The sequence below is a fragment of the Orcinus orca genome, chromosome 5, assembly GCF_937001465.1.
Source record: "Orcinus orca chromosome 5, mOrcOrc1.1, whole genome shotgun sequence".
NCBI lineage: Eukaryota > Metazoa > Chordata > Mammalia > Artiodactyla > Delphinidae > Orcinus > Orcinus orca.
Window position 1 is genome coordinate 147,201,633 of NC_064563.1, and position 18,772 is coordinate 147,220,404.

Here is an 18,772-nt window from a genome sequence, read left to right on the forward strand (position 1 = left end):
TGCGGGCATGGGGCCTGGGGCACTCTACGTGGCTGCTGGAGTCTGAGTCACCACGCAGGCCACTGTGAGCGGAGGATTATGGGGGAAGAGACACACCCGGAGATCTGGGTTAGCTGACCCCGCCCTTCCTGCTTACCCATGGAGCTTGGTGTCTTTGGAGGCTGGCATTCTGGGCGGCTCAGCCTTCCCGCCCACCACTCTCTTCTGCCCCCGGCCCCCGGTATTAGGTGTGCCAGTAGCTGGCACAAGAGCCACGAGCCCTGCTCCCACAGCTGACTTCTGCCACCGGGGAAGAGGGCGGCCCCCTGGTGGAGCAGGTGGAGGGAGGCCGTGTGGGGACCTCCTGCACGGCGGTCATTCCTGCCCCTGCCTTCTGTCCGCATCCGGCAGGGACCCAGGTGAGGGACCCAGGGAGGTTTGGGCACGGAAAGGCCTCTTGGGGGATAACCTCAGCTTGAAAGGAGAGGGCGAGAATCCAGCCTGTCAGAAAGCCAAGAAAGAAGCAACTGAGCTAAAAATAGGAGCATTGAACAGAATGTCCGGAAATGCCATCCACAGTGCCAGGTTTGATTTCATTGTTGCTAATTATTTAAGTCACATTATGCAGAATAAAACCTGGGAAGAGGATACTGTGTCTAGACAAACAAATGTGGAAAGTGATGCACAAAGCCAGTAACAGTGAACAGTGACCTGAGCCCATTATTGAGACTACGAGGAGGGCAGGTGGGCTGGGGCTTCCGCCCGGTTTGTCCCCCAGCTCTGCCCTTTAACCCGCTGTGCCTCGGGTCCTCCCGGATAAAATGGGATGAGGTGAGGCGCCACCTCCCGGAGCTGTGGCTTCCGGGGAGCTCCCGAGCGCACTCACCGTGTTCCTGAAGAGGCCCAGCACCAGGGGCTGTTCTCTGAGCTGCCACCAGGTGAACACTTCCTCTGTCTGTTCCTCTACTTCCCCATCTGTGAAATGGAGATAGGAATACCTGTCTCAAGGGTTCTGAGGAAATTAATTGCGTAGCACACATGTTTTGGAGGGGAAGATTCTATCACGATCCCTGCTTTCAGCTGAGAAAATTGAGGCTCAGGAAAAGGGAAGAAAACCAAGTATCCTGCTCAGAATCAGCTACCTAGCCAACGGTGCAGTGCGGCTCTGTTCTTTTTTGTATACAATCGGGCTCCTTACAGACAAGTGGAAATGCAGATAAGGTGGAAAAAGGGTGAAGTCACCGCCAGGGCAAGACAGTTGGATGCATTTCCATCCAATCTCTTTGGAAATAGTTTTTCTTTCTTTTTTTTTTTTTTTTTTTTACTTTTATGTAGTGGTGATCATATCACACCTTCATGTTTGTTAAAGACTTTTTTTTTTTTTAGTTTTTTAAAAGCCGATGTTTATTCCTTTTAAAAGGCTCCAGAGACTTTAAAAAGGTCCAAAGGCCTTAAAGATATCCAGGTTTCAGATGATAACAGGCAGGCACTGACTGTCGGTTTCTCTGTTGCTAAAGCCTCAGTTTCAACCTGTTTAATTCTATCCCTCCAAGAGTCTTCCAGCTGGGGAGTGGCAGATTCCTCCAATTTTCAGCATACTTCATCAAAGGTACCACGCCAATAAGGAGGGGAAAAACAGTGCTAGTAGCAATCATCGTCATGGCAAGGAAGAAAGTTTTATGATCCAGGAATCCACTTTAACAATCAACATTAGGGCTTCCCTGGTGGCGCAGTGGTTGAGAGTCCACCTGCCGATGCAGGGGACATGGGTTCGTGCCCTGGTCTGGGAAGATCCCACATGCTGCGGAGTGGGGGGGCCCATGAGCCATGGCCGCTGAGCCTGCGGGAGAGGCCACAACAGTGAGAGGCCCACGTACCGCAAAAAACAAAAACAATCAACATTATACGATTTTCCAGACTATCATAAACACCTTCTAAACACTATTTTGATGGTGACATAATTGTTCATCAAATAAACACAACATAATTTATATAACTTAGTCATTATTATTTATTTTCACTGTTTTCAGTTTTTGGCTACTGCCAACAACGCTGCCACGTGTGTTGTTATCCATAAAGGTTTGGGAGAGACTTTCCTTAAAGAGATCTAGAAATGGAATTGTTGGGTCAGAGGATGAAAGGGTGCTACTGCTGTGTAAAAAGGTGGCATCTCAGAGAATCCACCGAGGCAGAGAAACCACTGTCCAGGTGTGCTGGGCTGCTTGCTTTCCCACACCCTCACCTTCCTCAGCCTCCCCCCACCCCCAACCAAGTTTTTATTAATTTAGTAGAAAAAAATTTATATGGCATTTCCTCTATGACTCATGAGGGAGATTATTTCTCCACATAATCTTACTACTCCTATTTCCCTTTTGTGGACTATTTGCTCCCCTGAGGCTACCATTTAGGGAAGGCTTGGTTAAATGTAAGGAAACACCTGCCCCAGAGGCTCAGGACCACTCTGCCTTGCCCTGCCGAGCGCTGCCGGTGGCGATGTTCCTGAACATCTGGTGAGCGAAGGAGGTGCAGTTAGAGGAGCTGGCATGCTGTGGAACGGTAAAAGCAATACACAGTTTACCTGGTGGATTCTTTGGAAACTCATGTGTTACATCTTGAAAGTCAGTTGAGTTTATCAAACTTCTATTTTGAGACCATGTAGATTCATACGCAGTTGTATGTAGAGCTCCCATGCACCCTTTATGTAATAGGGAAAAACAAATCTGACTTCATACTGGATCTTTCTTGTACTTTAATCTTCATGTTCTATTGCTTTTGCCACAAGTTAATCAGTAAAAGGATGTTGCCTATAACTTAAGGTAAACATAATGGCCCATCTCTGGGAACCCTGCCTCCCATGCATGAGCTTAAGCTAAAATACCTTTTCTTCAGTTCACCAGAAACACCCTGACCAGGCCCACCTGTAAATGGCTGCAGGAAAGCAGAAATTGACGCATCCCCTCCGGGAGTCTGGCTGGAACCAGGAAATATTTGCAACAACTTAGGGCCTTTATAACTTTACCTCCTCAACTCCCCCTCTTTGCTCTATAAAAGAAACTAGCATCCAAACCTGGGCAAGACGGTTCTTTGGGACACTAGTCCACCCTCCCCTCTGTCTGCTGGCGTTCCCAATAAAGTCGCTATTCCTGCCCCAACACCGCATCCCTCGATTTATTGGCCTGTGTGCGGCAAGCAGTACAAGCTTGGACCTGGTAACATTTACCCAGGTTCCCCCAGTGGCAGCGTCTGGCAAAACTCTAGCGCAATATCACATCCGGATGCCGACACTGGTGCCGTCCAGACTCACGACGTTCCATGCACACAGGTCCCTCCTGCTGCCCTTTTACAGACACATCCACTCCCTCGTTACCCCCACACGCCCCTTACCCCTTGGCAACCAATACACTGTTCTCCACATCTATAATTTTGTCATTTCAAGACTGTTCCATAAATGGAATCATATAATATATAACCTTTGGGGGTTAGAGTTTTTTCTTTTTTCTTCTTTTAAAAAAAATATTGGCTGCGTTGGGTCTTCATTGCTGTGCGCGGGCTTTCTCTAGTTGCGGTGAGCGGGGGCTCCTCTTCGTTGCGGTGCACGGGTTTCTCATTGCAGTGGCTTCTCTTGTTGCAGAGCACGGGCTCTAGGTGCGCGGGCTTCGTAGCTGCAGCACGCAGGCTCAGTAGTTGCGGTATGCGGGTAAGTAGTTGTGGCTCGCGGGCTTAGTTGCTCTGCAGCATGTGGGATCTTCCCAGACCAGGGATCGAACCCATGTCCCCTGCATTGGCAGGCGGATTCTTAACCACTGTGCCACTAGGGAAGTCCTAGAGTTTTTTCATTCAGCATAATTCTGTCAAGATCCATCCAGGTGGTTGTGTGTATCAGTAGTTCAGTCTTTTTCGTTGCCGCGTGGTCTTTCACAGTACCGATGGACCACACATTGTTTAACCAGTCACCCGTCAAAGGACACCTGGGTGGTTTCCAGTTTCAGCTACGGTAATAAACCTGCTGTGAACATGTGCTGGCTCACCTTCAGTTTTAGCACAGCCCTCTGTGGAGAGGGCCTGAGCAGTGGGGCAGAGCAAGCCCAGGGCGGTGTTCCCTTAGACAAAGCATCTGCAGTATCCCAATACATAATTGAACAGGCTCTCTGCAGCCTGAAGACAATGTAATGGGCTACCAGGAAAGACCATTTGGGCTCAAGTTCCAGCAACCTTTAAAAAAACAAATGCTGTCTCAGCAGAAAAGGATCTGAAAGAAAGAAGAATGGACATCGATTAAGAGAAATAGCATCATTTTCACCAATATTGAAAGGAATTGCTAAGCCAGTATGTATGCTGAATTCAAGCATTTTCTAAATTCCCATGTGAAAAAAATAAATCTCTGATAGGTCTGCTTGGGGGAAAAATAGCCCAGGAGCCCCCTTACTGCCCTTGAGCCAGAGTGTTGCCTGGGATAGAGCGCAAGATCTTCGATCTCCCCTTCCCTCCATCCAGAAAGAAAATTCTTCCAAGCAAGAGTTGGCCAGTGGGGCCAGGCCACAGCATTGCCGTGAAGGAAGAATTGTTAGTGTCTGTCTTCTCAGAGTCTCTCTGGACTTAGTTCTCTGTTAGAATAGATTAAAGACGTGGAGACCTGGCCTTGGAGTCTACATTTGGTATCTTCTGTTTCGTATTTTATTTTTGTTATTTGAGTAGATGTAAAGTGATATGTCATTGTCACATTTTTTTTTTTTTTTTTTTTTTGCGGTACACGGGCCTCTCACTGCCGTGGCCTCTCCCACCGTGGAGCACAGGCTCCGGACGCACAGGCCCAGCGGCCACGGCTCACGGGCCCAGCCACTTCGCGGCATGTGGGATCCTCCCGGACCAGGGCACGAACCCGCGTCCCCTGCATCGGCAGGCAGACTCTCAACCACTGCGCCACCGGGGAAGCCCCTCTTTGTCACTTTAATTTGTGCTTCCCGGATACCTAATGGATGCTGAGCATCTTTTCATGTGATAACTGCCCATTCGTGGCTGTCCTCTCTCTCTTTTACCTTTTATTATTTTTGTATTTTGGCCTCACCGCGTGGCACGCGGGATCTAGTTCCCTCACCAGGGATTGAACCTCTGCCCCCTGCATTGGGAGCGTGAAGTCTTAACCACTGGACCGCCGGGGAAGTCCCTCTTTGTAGGTATTCTACTGAGGTTTTCCTGAGTCTCTCGATCTGTAAGTCAAGAATTCAATGCTTTCCATCAGACTTGTGGATTTCTGCCCTGTTCTCACTGTCTTCCTGGTAAGCCCTGTGGAACCTTATCCAGTGAGTGCTGAGCACAGCTGAGGCCGAGCCTTACGCTGAGCCCCACGCACACTTCTGGCTCTCATCCGTACCTCCTGTTCTGCTGCCCTGCCTCACAGGCTCCAGCTGTCCTAGACCCTGACCTCTGCCTGCTCACCCAGCCTCCAAGCACAGCGCCGCACTGTGCACACGCATTTAGCAGCTGTGTTCACACTCAAACTGTTTCACATACATTTACCTTATTTCATTTGCAAACGTTTCCCCAAACCTACTTTCCTTGCGTAAGAAATGTACATGCAGTTAAAGTAAGGTTTTATTTTGTGGCATTCCCAGAAGGTGCCTACTCCGTGGAAGGCCCTGTGTGGCTGGGTATTGGAGGTGGGGACATGAGTAAAAGGCAGCCCCTAGTTCAAGAATTTTACAGCGTCACGGAGACAGGAAACTAGTGTTGTGGCAATGCAGAGAAAGGTGGTTGCTTCCAACCGCGGGGCAGAGTTTGTGGCAGTCGGCCTCCCAGGTGCGCCTTGAGGAGGACAGTGGTGCCGGAGAGTCTAGGCTGTATTGAGAAGGTATATAATCTTGTTCTACTTCATGGCAGCAATATTACTTCATAAAACCAATGTAACGACAAACACAAGACCAAGAGTGTTGCAAGGGGTAACTGCCATTCGCTCAGTGGTGGGAATTAACCCGGTGTCCTAATGATTCCCCCGAAGCATCAGGCCTCTGGTAGAAATAACAATGCTAGGCTACGGGCGGCAACCCACACAGGTGAGAAATGGACACGCTCGTGTCCACTTGTTGATGTCGGTGACTCCCGGGGTCCATGTGTCGGTGTCAGCGACCCCCAGGTGGTCCCCCTGTCCGGATGTCTGAGACCCCCGGGTGGTCCCCGTGTCCGCACGCGGCTGTCAGCGACCCCCGGGTGGTTCCACGGGCTCCGGGTCAGCGACCCCCGGGGTCGTCCTCGACGTCGGGCACTCCTGCGGGCGATGCTTGTGGGCGCCCCGCTGCGAGTCCCGGCTGCCCTCCCCACGCCAGCCCTGTCCGCCCGAGGGCGCCGGCCTGGGGGGCGGTTCCCGGCCGTCCAGTCCCTACGGTAAGGGACCCACGCGGGACCCACAGCGGCCCACGTCCGGCCCGCGCGGATTTCGGCCCCGAGACGCGGAGGATACCTCCGCTGACACTCGCGCAGCCTGGATCGCCTTTCCGTCGGAGGACCGAGTCCGCCCGACGGAAAGGCCTCCCCTTTAAGGCGCGCGCCCCGGAAGCGGTACCACCGCGCGCCGGCACCGGAAGCGGGTGCGGCCGGCGGGCGGCGACGGCGGGCGGCCGGCGACGGCGGGCGGCCGGCTAGGGAGCTACCTCGAGCGGCCGGGCGGGCGTCGCTGTCGCGGTTGCGGCGCCGCTTAGGCTCGGGCTGGCCCGGCGCGGCCTCGGGCTGCCCATGGGGCGCAGGAGGCCGGGCCGGTGACGCCGGACGCCCATGGACGCCCCTGAGGAGCCGGTGCCGCCGGTGATCTACACCATGGAGAACAAGCCCATCGTCACCTGTGAGTGCCCGGCGGCGCGGGAGGGGGCGGCAGCCGCGGCGTGCAGCCCGGCCCAGGTCGCCGGCCCCTCGGCCCCCGCGGCCCGGCCCCCGCGCTCCCGGCCGGGCCGCTTCCTGGAATGGAGGTGTGGCCGGGGCGGCGGCTGCGGCGGGGCCCTGACCTCGCGGGCGACCTCCGACCTCCCCGGGGCCGACCTCGTATCTCTCTCTCCTGGAGGCGACCTCTGACCTCCTCAGGGACGCTCTTCTGGTTGTCCGGCTGCAGTTGGACAGCGCCTGGGGCGCGCCCCGAGGGGGCGCCGCTGTGCGCCCCGTCCGGCGGCAGGCTCGGCAGCTTGCCCCGCTCGGGCCGGTTCTTCCCGGCGGGGACGGTCTTCTCCAGGCGCACTGTTTCCTCCGGTCCCGCAGAGGGTCTCCCGGCTCTGCGAGCGTGGACGAAGTTTGCGTGCGGTTGTCGTGTTTGTTAGGAGACGGGGGTTTGTACTCAGTAACGTGTTAAGTAGTGGAAGACTCAGGAGCCCCGTCGGCCGTGCCCAGCTGCACTTGCCTGGGCACAGCGGCTCTGCCGGGCCGGGACCGCGAACCAGGGCTCTTCCCCGCAGGCCGCTCAGGCACTTCCGAGACGCTGGCACAGAGCAGAAACCCATTTCACAGATGAGGCTGCAAAGGTTCGATGAGCTCATCCACGCTCTGGACCACTGGACTGGTGCCTCTTCATTTTGAGTGTCGGGTTTTTTTTTGGCGCCACATTTACTCATCCACAAAGGAATTGTTTTCCTGTTACAGAAAAATTTCCTCTAACTTTTACAACCATAACTTCGGAATTAAATACTTTCAAAAACACTGAGTTTATGGAAAGTGTTGAAACGTTGGCTGACATTTTGATGACTTGCAGACAGGTGTTTCAGACTATTAGGATTTTTGACCTCTGACAGTGTTCTTATCTTCAGTTAATTTTTTCAGATGGTGTTCCACACTTTGAAAGGAAGCACTCTTTCTACAGCAACATCCAGGCAGGCACTTAGCCCTTAGTAGATAGTTCTGTAGGTCTTGAGCTTTCTCTCGTTTCTTTCTCTCTCTTTCTTTTACTCTCCTTGTATGCTTTCTCTTGTCAGATCCCTGAGAAACTGTATATTTAAAGTTGAAGTCTGTTGCTTTATCTTTAGCTGATACACTTTCTCAGGGAAAGGGATGGTGTCACATCTAAATTTGGACACTTGCATAGTTCGAAGCTGTTTTCTCTTTTCACCAGGACAGCTGCAGGTTTTGCTCAAGACTGCACTTTAGTCGAGGGAACAGGTGTGTGTAGAGCTGATCTGGAGGCCCTGCGGTTAATTCCAGGTGCCTTCTGTACCCTCAGGGAAGAGGAGCCAGGCTCGGAGTGGTCTTCCTGTTAGGTTTCAGTGTCTTCCAGACGCTGGAGACTCCTCCCCATGTGCCCGGCACACTGTGAGTGCTGGATCAGTGTTGCCTGTAGAAACATTAACAAGTCTAATTATATTTCATACATACCCCTTAGCTTACATCTCATAGCAGTGTTTCTATGGGCGTTATGTAAATACATATCTGAAGAGAAAGTTCAGCCTTGGGTTGGGTTCAACCTTGACTAAACAGGTAAATCGTTACCCTGGTAGTGTTTGAGATGTGGGTCTAGTGTTTAGTTTCATACGCGCATGCATGACAGACAGCTAAAGGATAGTTTCCTTTCCTACAGATTTATTGTAAAAGCTATGTTGGTGGAGGTTTTTCCGGTGTTTAAAACTGTTGTCTGTACTGATGGTATCTCTGTTTTAAAAGGCACAACCATTCATTCATTGGAGTCTCAGAAAAGAAAGTGGCTTCAGTAAACTTTCAGAGAAAGTTACCTTAAAAATTTAAAAAGATCCCTTTAAAAGCTAAAGACTTTTTAAGTTTTAGGAAGGCTGACTTCATTTTGGTGTGTCTGGGACTGAAGCTGCGGTAGAGCACTTGCTGTCCTGGTTTCATGTTATACTTTCTTTATTTTGTTCCATTCTTTCAGCTGCACATGTGTTGAAGGGAGCCGCTAGTGTAAGCAATGTAGACAAAGGTAGTAGGAAAATTGCTTTAAAAAAATCCATCTGGAGGCTTTGCTGTTGTGTACATAGCTCCTTTAGTATGCAGCATTTTAGTTTTCAAAAGTCTGTTTAATACTTTTCCAGCCATTGCACCCTGAGGAGGTCTGTGTTTGTTCACTGTAAAATGAGAGCAGAGTTTGTGCTCGTTTTCAATTTTTTTCATAGGATTTAGAATGTTTTACTTTGAGTGAAAGCGAATTGTACATCAGCCTTTCTGAGAAGAATGTAGAATGTTACCAGTTCAGGTAAATTTAGGAACTGTTCATTTGTGGCCATGAGAAGAGTGGAAAGTCCCCAGAGATTAGGGGTAAACAGAATACATCATTCCTTGAAAACCTTGCTAAATTATTTTAATAATATTCTGAAGATACCTAAGAGTTTTAATGGCCTTTAGTCCGTAATTAAAATTTCCCGAAGCTGCTGCCTGACTGCCTCTGGTGCAGAGTGACTACCTCTGTGGAGGATCTGCTTAGACTCCAGGCCTGGTGAAGCTTCTGAATACTGGAGGATGTGTCTGAAATGCACAGGGGTGTCCACCGTGCAGTCTGCGGTACTAGTGGTGTGATGACATTGGGCGATGAATCACCTGGTCATAGCAATGTGAATACCTGTAGTATAACTGACTAATCATGAAAGATGCACAGTGAAACCAACAAATCTGGCAGATCCACTTGATCTAAATTTAAGTTAGAGCTTAGATTTTTTTTTTTCAACCACTGGATCAGTTCTCTGCTTTGGAATAAAGACCGAGGCTTCTGACCCAAGGGTATGTTAGGAAAGAAATGTTCCTTTCCCAGCCATCTCATTTAGCAGACAAAGCTATTATAATTCCACTGATTTGTGGCTTTTCTTTATTGGCTGTTGGCATCCTACCTAAGATAGCACATAACTATGTAGTATCTGAAAAACAACAGTGTTCATTCGAATGATCTGTTCTCACCCAGTCACATCGGATGGTGCTGCTTTAATTTTTCTCAATCTCTATATTTAGGGTTCCAGATCTGACATCATGAATTTTCAAAGGGGGGAAAAGGCAACAAAACTGAGCAGATCCGTAATGCTTTTTACCTGGTTGGGTTTTGTTTTTTCCCCCCTGTAGGTTAAAGTTTTTAAATTTGTACATCGCAATTTTCTATCAAGCGTGAAAGTATGGTGCTTGTGATTTAACCACTCTCAATTTCATTGCCAGAAAAGTAACTTAAAATGCCCTCTTTTTAAACTGACACACATAAATGCAGGTCTTGGTCCATATTGAATCAGCTGTTGAGAAGTGGCAGAAACGTTTCTCCTTAGGAAACCGCAGTTCCATGGGGTGTATTTGGAGGGCAGGGACTAAGGCATTAGTATCTGTACTGCCTTTGATTTAGAAATCACTTCAGACTTCCCTCGTGGTCCAGTGGTTAAGAATCCGTCTGCCAGTTCAGGGGACACAGGTTCGATCTCTGGTCTGGGAAGATCCCACGTGGTGCAGAGCAACTAAGTCCGTGCGCCACAACTACTGAGCCTGTGCTCTAGAGTCCAGGAGCCACAACTACTGAGCCCACATGCTTAGAGCCCATGCTCCGCAACAAGAGAAGCCACCACAGTGAGAAGCCCGTGCACCGCAACGAAGAGTAGCCCCCGTTCGCTGCAACTAGAGAAAGCCCGCGTGTAGCAACGAAGACCCAACACAGCCAAAAATAAAAATAAATAAATAAATATTTAAAAAAAGAAGAAGAAGAAGAAGAAATCGCTTCTACCTGTGCGTGGATAGAAACAGGCAGGACTTACTGTGTGACTACTTCCTAGTCTGTGAAATAGGGACAGGGATGGTACCAGTCTCAGGGTTGACGTGGGGATTGAATGAGTATGTGTAAAGCACTCAGAAGAGTGATGGATGTGCAGAAAGAGTGTCAGCTACTCAGGAGAGACTTCTCAGTTTTCTCTGTTCACGGTGGTCTTAGTGTCTTCAGTAATTTTTTCATGGCACCTCTAGGCTGAAAAGAATATTTAATAATTCCATTTATTAAGTAGTTAGGTTCAAATAATTTTATTAAGTATTATGTCCTAACAGTAGTTATTTGAAAAAAAATACACATAAATTGGAGGAAAATTTTTGTTTCATTCTTAGGTATAACCACAATAACATATTAGGGACGGCCACACCTGTTGGGCGCTGCGCAGCTTCTCTAGCCTGGGAGTCTGGTTGGACGCCGCTGCTTTGTTTATTTGACTGTGGAGGGGGTGATTCTTGCCCTTTTATTACAGCAGTTACCCTGTTTTGTGATGATAATGATGGCATTGAAAGAACTGTAGCATGAGGTAGTATTGAAACTGATGAGCTCAGCTGGGGCCTGGGACATCTTCAGTATTGCTGTTTCCCCTCAAAAATTTGGAACACCCCTTGGGCCCTCTCTGGGTTTGCTGCGGTACCCTGAGCACCTGGGCACGCATTTGGGAACCCATGTTACTAGTATGTTAGCCCAACTCTAGGGTGGATTCAATTGAACCAATAATTCAGAAGTGAAAAGCTTCCTTTTCCACTTGAACGTCAGCTCGTGTGCCTGATTTACAAGATGTGTTTCTGAAGAGTTTCTAGTAAAGTTTGGTTTATGCAATGAGACTCAGGGGTCTGGTTTTTTTTTTTTTATTCAAGCACTGATGAATCTCTGAAGTAATCAAGCATGGCAGACATAACACATGAGCCGGTCTTTCCCTAGAAAGGAACTGACAGCATGGTGGTTGGTCCACACAACAGGAGGTAGGAAAGGCCACCTTGGTTACCTTTTATTGAAAAGGCCAGTGACTTACTGAAGAATTTTTTGTCTAAAAAAACTTTTTTGCCAGTACGGAGTGGAGTCTCTTTTGCACAACTTGGTGCGTGGTCTCCCAGGGGCTCCCTGTTGATCTCGGGGCCCTCTGCTCTGGCCTGGGGGCTTCGGATCTAGATGACAGACCACGGGAGGGGGACTGCGCAGCCTCAGATTCTCCTGATCACCCCTCTCTCTCACAGTCTCCCTGCTGGCGTTTGCCCACAGCCTCCTGGGCTTTCTCTCCTCCCTTTATATCACCTTTCCTTCTGTCCTTTCCTCCCTTCTGCCCCTGCCTTCAGTCAAATCGTTCCTTTGGAACTGCTCTTAACATGAATTTTAAATGTATTCACAGTATTTTGCACTTAGAGAATATTTGGTTTTTAAATTTAAAATTGATGACCTTGTAGTCATTCCCAACTTCTTTTTTTCTGTCACAACCAACATTCAGTCTACCAGCAAATAGCATTCTGTCTTTGAATTGATCTAGAATTCAGCCCCTTTTCCCCACCTTCACTGCTGCTCCCCCAAACCCCAGCCCCCTTCATCTCTCCCTGGGACCCCAGCAGCCTCCCAGCTGGCCACGCCATTTCCAGCCTGGCCCTTGAAGCTCGTTCTCTCTGGGGTTGAAGGCAGTCTCTCTAAGAAAGAAGTACAGCATGTAATTCCTCTGCTCAGGACCCTCCAGGGGCCACCCACCTTCTCAGCGTAATATTCCCAGACCTTCCCATGGGCTCTGAGACCCTCTGCGGCCTACCGCCCCCTGGCCCCAACACTGGCCTCCTGGCTGTGCCTTTAACCACTTGGTTCCTACAGCCCCTGTTCCCGTGGTGCCCTCATTGCTTTCCTGACCTGCTGGTGCTTCCCTCCTGCTCCCTGGGCTGCTCGTGTGCCACTTCCCAGGCCTGCTTAGGGTTTGGCATCGCGTCGACTTTATTCAGTCTTATTGGCTCAGCACCCGCGTGATAGAACATTTGTTTTTTCATGGTTGGTTGTTTCTTTTCACCCCTAACCCAGGCTGCCCGCACACTGGAATGTGAGGTTCAGAATTGCGGGAACTTTATCTGTTATGATCACTGCTGTGTTTCTGGCACCTGGACGGTGCTGAGCACGTAGTTGGTGCTCAGTACATATTTGTTGAAGAAATCAAATCAATAAATGAGTAAACACTACTGTAAAGGGAAGACTGTGTTATATGTCATTGAATGCTTCCATAAGGTAGGCGCTTTTGATGGTGTAAAGTTATTTTCTTTCATCAAGATCATTTTGTTAGAATTTGAATCCTGATTACTCAGACTTGTTTTTAGGTAAACTGCTATGCACTTAGTTGTTTTCTTTTTTTCTTTTTGATACTGGGACATTGTCTGTTTGGAGTTTTTGAATTGAGGAAATACATGTTAATCCAGTAAAAGCAAAGCTCGGTGGTATGGTAGGGACCATAATCTTTGACATGGTCCTTCGGAGTTGTGTTCAGATATGTTTTCTTTACTATAAGTCAGTAGAAATTTAGCTATGACCAAAACAAAGCATTCTCAGGTCGATGATTCAGCTTCTGCTGTGGAACATTTAGGATTGAGGGACTGTCAACCTGACATTTGGATGAAGCCTTGAAAGAAGATATAGCTGTAACTCTTCGAAAAGAAACTTTAACCTTAAATGTGTATAAATAAAAGCAGGAATACATTTTCATTATAAAGAATGGAATCTAGAAGTGTAATTGCTGGGTCAGAAGGGGGGAGCAGTTTACATTTTGAAACCTGCCCCTGAATCACCCTGTGAAAAAGCTGTCCTCTGAGATATACTCTGCCCCACTGGATGGGAGTCATCTTTTTAATCTTTGCCAATCTGATGGATGACTTTTTCTGAACAGCTTTATTAAGAGCTCTAATCTACATACTATAAAATTAATATCCATTGTACATGTACAGTCCTCTGACTGTTAGTAAATATTCAGAGTGGTGCAGCTATCACCATAATTCAGTTCTAGAACATTTCCATCACCCCAAGAACTTGTTGGCAGTCAATCTCTGCTCCTATCCCCAGGCCTAGGCAGCCACTAATTTGCTTTCTGTCCCTATAAATTTGCGTTTTATAGACATTTCAAAGAAGTGAATCACGTAATATGCTGTCTTCTGTCCGGCTTCTCTCACTCTGCAGTTTCTGAGGTTCATCCGTGTTGCACCAACTATAATTTGCTCCTTTTTTATTGCTGACTAGTATTCCACTGTGTGGATGGACCACGTCTGGTTTATCCACTCGCCAGTTGATGGACATTTGGATCGTTTCCAACTTTTTGTCATGAGTAATGCTGCTCTGTACATTTGCATGAGTTGTAAGGTTTCACTGTATTTTCTTGATATATGTCCTTTATCAGATAGATGATTTGCAGATGTTTGGTCCTGATCTTTGGTTGTCTTTCAGTTAATGTATCTTGAAGTACAAACATTTTAAATTTCGATGAAATCCAGTTACCAATTTTTTTTTTCCTATGGATTGTACTTTCAATATCATGCCTAAGAACTCTTTGCCCAGCCCAAGGCCATCAGAGTTGTTTTGGTGTTATATACCTGACAATTAGTGAGGTTCTTTTTATGTGTTTACTCGTGCTTGGACCTCTTCTGAATTGCCTGTTCATCTGGGTTTACTTTGACATATGAGAAGTGTGGCCAAAAACATACCTAAAAGATGAATTGGTATAGCACTAGGAAAGATGTACATTCTATTTTTGTATTTTATACCATATGTATTAGTTTTCTAGGGCTGCTGTAACAAATTACCAGAAACTGGATGGCTTGAAACAACAGAAATTTATTCTCTCACCGTTCTGGAGACCAGAAGTTGAAAATCAGAGTATCAGCAAGGCTGTACTCCCTCCCAAGGCTTTTGGGGGGTGGGCGGGGTGGGAATCCTTTCTTGCCTCTTTCCAGCTCCCAGAAATCCTTGGCATTCCTTGGCTTGTAGCCACATCACTCCAGTCTCTTCCTTGTCTTCACACGGCTTTCTCTCTCCCTGGGTTTCCCCTTCTGTCTCTTGTCTGACCTGACAAGTGACCTCTTGTCATTGGACTTAGGTCCCATCCATATATGATCTGGAATGATCTTATTTGAGAGCCTGAGCTTAATCACATCTGTAAAGACCCCTTTTCCAAATAAGGTTCATTCTCAGGTTCTGGGGTGTCAAGACGTGGACAGATCTTTTGGGCGCCCTGTTCAGCTCCTTCATTACAGTGTCTGCACTGGCATTCAGGTGCACGTCGGCCGGCATCCATCGTGTGTCTTTGGTTTTATATCAGTTCTTCTGTCCTTGGAGGCTTGTCCTCATTGTGCTCCTGACCAAGGAGCAGGTCCCTGGTATCTGGAATTTTGGGCTTGAGATGTTGATACAAGGTGGGATGATCTCTTAGGAAAAGATGAACGTTTTCTGCAATCTCTCTTTCCCTCTTTTTTCCCCTAGGGAAATAAATGCTTTCGTATTCCTGCACAAGTGTTACATGATGTTTCATTCCTCAATATTATTTTAGGCCTTTGTTTGCAAAATTTTTAAAAAAGTGAGCAGAGAAATTATGAAGAAACTGACAGTAGGCTTAGAGGTTGGTTTCACCACGGAGTGGGATATGTTTGGAAGTTTTCTTATTTTTAACAGATCTGTTTAGTGTTTGGAAGGTGCTGCATAAGTTTCAGAGCTGAAATTTTAGGTAGAGCCTTGGAACTAACAATAACACCTGTGGTAACAATTTTTACTACATCCGTAGCTCACCGTTTGTAGGCACTCCTAGTCTGGCTGGGTCAGCCCAAAAGTTTCTAGGCATTGAGGTGCACAGTGGGAAGGGCCGTCAGGTCATTTTGAGGTTGAAGACCCGAGGGCCAATTTCGCTGTGCCTGACCAGGACCCCTCAGTGTCTGGGAGTGCGGCGAGGACCTGCAGCAAGGTGGCGCCTCCTCCGCCCCCACCACCTTACCTAGTGGTCGGGGCGTCAGACGCTGCCCACCCACACGGAAGGGGGGATGGTCCCTGAAATTACACCTGAGAGAAAGCCTTTGCCAGAGAGTTAAGTAAGATAAAAATATCTCTTCCTTCAGTTCAGCAGTCGAAGAACTGAGTAGGGCAGCCGTACTGGAAAATTTTAGTGTAATCTTACTCATTCTAAAATTAAATTTATACTCTGAGAACTTGACAGCCAGCACCGTCATTGCATCTGCTGTAGGATATCCTGTCCTTTGGGGGCCCTGAATTGTCTAGTGTAGAACATGAGGGAGTTGGGCTGGATTTGCTGTCAGCGAAGGTGTACTCAGCATCTCTTCTGTGCCAGGCGCTGTTGCAGGTGCTTGGGTTACACATGTGAGCAAAGACCCCAGCCCTCTTAGAGCTTACATTCCAGCAAGAGGAGATAGACAGTGTACATACATAGTAAATTATGTAATAGGTGATACGTGCTAGGCCAAAAAGGAGAAAGAGAAAAGGGTAAGAGAAATGGCAGAAGTGTTAACATTTCAAACTTTTTATTACAAAAACTTGCAAATATGTAAAAAGAAATAGAATTGTGTGAAGAAACCTTACAAACCTATCGCTCAACTTCAACAATTGAATGAATGTCAATCTTGCTTCTTTATACCCCCATTCCTTCCAGTCCTATGTTATTTTGAAGCAGATCTCAGGCATCACACATTTATCGGTAAATGTATGTGTTACGGACTGAATATTTGTGCCCGCCCAAATTCATATAGTGAAGCCCAAGCCCCTAATGTGGTGGTCTTTCTGGGAGGTCATCAGGGTTGGCTTGGGTCATGAGGGTGGGTACCTTATGGTGGGGTCACTGAGCTCGTAAGAAGAGGAGAGATTGGGGGGCACTTGTGCTCTGCAAGTCAGGAAGGAGAGCCCTCCCTGGGAACACAGTCAGGCACCTTGCACTCCAGCCTCCAGAACGTGGAGGAAAACAATTGTGTTGTTTAAGCCACTCCATCTGGGGTGTTTTGTCATGGCAGCCTGAGCTAAGACAGTATGATCTCTAAAAGACAAGGACGTCTAAAAAACATAACTGCAAAACTTTTATGGCATCTAAATAAAACAATTCCTTAGTATCAAATATTCAGCGTTTACGTTTCCAACATGTCTGAAATGTCTTTTTTTTTTAATTCTTTGAATTATTTAGTATCCAAATAAGGTTTTTAGATGAATGTCTTGTCTCTCCTGCAATCTTGATTTCCCCCTCATCCCTCTTTTGTTCCTTGCAGCTTCTTGAAGAGCCCAGGGGGTGTGTCTTGTGGTTCCCTGCCTGGACTGTGCCAGCTGTGTCCTGTGGTGTCCTTGAGCCATCCTCTGTCCTCTGTTTCCTGTAGGGTGTCAGAGCCCGAGTCTGGGTCAGAATGCAGTTTGGATTTTTCTGGCAAGACTTGCACAGGTGGTGGTGTGTTCTTCCGTCAGCAGGCGCAATAATGTCTGGTGGTCTCTCTTTTTGTGATGTTAGCAGATATTTATTCTCACATCATTAATTCCCTAAGGGTTGCAAAACCGTGCTATTTATTCTAATTTTACCGTTTCTTCATTTATTATCTGAAAGATTTCTGTAAAGGGCGTGTATTTGCACACACACGCACGCGCACACGCATTTGTTTCTGTTGCTGGGTTGCCCGGTGGTGTAGTCTGTGTAGGAAAGGCGGGCCAAATGCTTGATTCTTCTTCGCATAACTCCGCAAAATGAGCTAGCTCGCTAGTCCTCTTCATTGGTGGTCGATTAGCTTCTACTTATTTTTATTTTATTCTTGTAGTATCATTATGAGCTTAAGGATTTAAACACACTTGGTTGGTTTCAGTCCATCGCACTTGTTATCCTTACTGATGGGCAGGCTCCCTCTTTGCCAGCGGGCTTGTGAGTGTAGGAATCTTTGTTAGTTTCCTTGCTCTCTGGTATGAGGCAATGTTCCAGACTCATTTTGTGCATTTCCTGTCCTGGACCTGGAGTAGCCATTCTCCAGGGAGCCCTGATTCCTTCTAGTGGGAGATGGTATTCGGAGACCCCAGTCTGTGTGCTTGGGCTTCTAGTTGCTGCTGGGCTTTTTCAGGGGGCAGAGCTAGGAATTTAAAGGCGGAAGCACATCCTGAGTTCACTTTGATCTTTTCAATTCAAATTCAGCACTTCAGGGTTTTATTTAACCGCTCTTTCCTCTATATTTGCTTTCTTCCTGCTCTTTTGTATTTTCTTTCTTCCAGTTTTCAGGGATGCTTGGGGATGATAGTGTTAGAGCGAGGTCCTCAGACTGGATCATAATCCAGTGGAGCGCTCGTTGGAACCTGAGGCAAGGCCCCACCGCAGAGTTTCTGACTGAGCAGGTATGGGGTGGGGCCTGGGAACCAGCACTTGTAACAAACACCCAGACGGTGCTGGCGCTGCAGCTCCAGGGAACTGCTTACTCCACCTTCCACAGCCTCTGAATAACACTTTAACTCTGCCGCCAACAATGTGACTCGTGAAGATAGACCTAAAACTTTTTTAGTAGTTCTTTGTGGCGTTTGGATATGTTACCCCACTAGGAATGAATAGTCAGATTTCTACTAACTGCACATATATTTAATAACCTCATTTGTTTTATTTTTTCCTGATATTTTTAGGGAAAGCTTTTTTAAAATTTAATTTGTTTTATAATTATATAAAATACTTACATGCTTCCAAAGGCAAATCTACCAATACGATACATTTAAAACAATCTAGCGTATACCCCTGTCCTCTCTACCGTATCCCTGCCCTTACCTAAATAGTCTCCTTCTATAGGAGACATTCATACATATTTGTATTTCCCTTTCTTAGGTAAGAGATTACAAACTATACACACATTTTTCCCGCTTCGCTTTTTTTCCCTCAGCGTTTCCTGGTGGACATAGCATGTGGAGATCTTTCCCATTGCTTTTTTTTTTTTTTTTTTTTCGGTACGCGGGCCTCTCACTGATGTGGCCTCTCCCGTTGCAGAGCACAGGCTCCGGACGCACAGGCTCAGCGGCCACGGCTCAAGGGCCCAGCCGCTCCGCGGCATGTGGGATCTTCCCGGACCGGGGCACGAACCCGTGTCCCCTGCATCGGCAGGC

At 47.6% G+C, this 18,772-nt stretch overlaps 1 protein-coding gene and 2 long non-coding RNA genes across 12 annotated transcripts in view; 2 read left to right on the forward strand and 1 right to left on the reverse strand.

The window, feature by feature from the left end:
* Window positions 1–276: 276 nt before the first annotated feature.
* Window positions 277–1,874, forward strand: LOC117199301 (uncharacterized). The gene is made up of 2 exons (XR_004480514.2): window positions 277–564; window positions 1,533–1,874. It is a non-coding gene; the product is annotated as an uncharacterized LOC117199301 (long non-coding RNA).
* A 190-nt stretch (window positions 1,875–2,064) lies between these two features.
* LOC125964522 (uncharacterized) lies at window positions 2,065–7,443 on the reverse strand. 3 transcript variants are annotated; one of them, XR_007477615.1, is made up of 2 exons: window positions 6,810–7,443; window positions 2,065–4,228 (listed from the first exon to the last, which is right to left on the reverse strand). It is a non-coding gene; the product is annotated as an uncharacterized LOC125964522 (long non-coding RNA). The 3 variants fall into 3 exon arrangements; XR_007477614.1 differs by lacking the exon at window positions 6,810–7,443 and adding an exon at window positions 5,497–6,451; XR_007477613.1 differs by lacking the exon at window positions 6,810–7,443 and adding an exon at window positions 4,949–6,451.
* TRAPPC10 (trafficking protein particle complex subunit 10) overlaps window positions 6,590–18,772 on the forward strand; it is an 89,973-nt gene continuing 77,790 nt past the window's right edge. For 4 of the 8 annotated variants that reach the window (XM_033418427.2, XM_049710388.1, XM_004264607.3 and 1 more), the window contains exon 1: window positions 6,591–6,811. In XM_033418427.2, the coding sequence (XP_033274318.2) occupies window positions 6,745–6,811 (67 nt within the window). In that variant the 5' untranslated portion in view covers window positions 6,591–6,744. Of the gene's footprint in view, window positions 6,812–18,772 lie in introns of all 8 variants that reach the window. The other 4 variants (XM_049710389.1, XM_049710390.1, XM_049710392.1 and 1 more) reach the window with 2 other exon arrangements.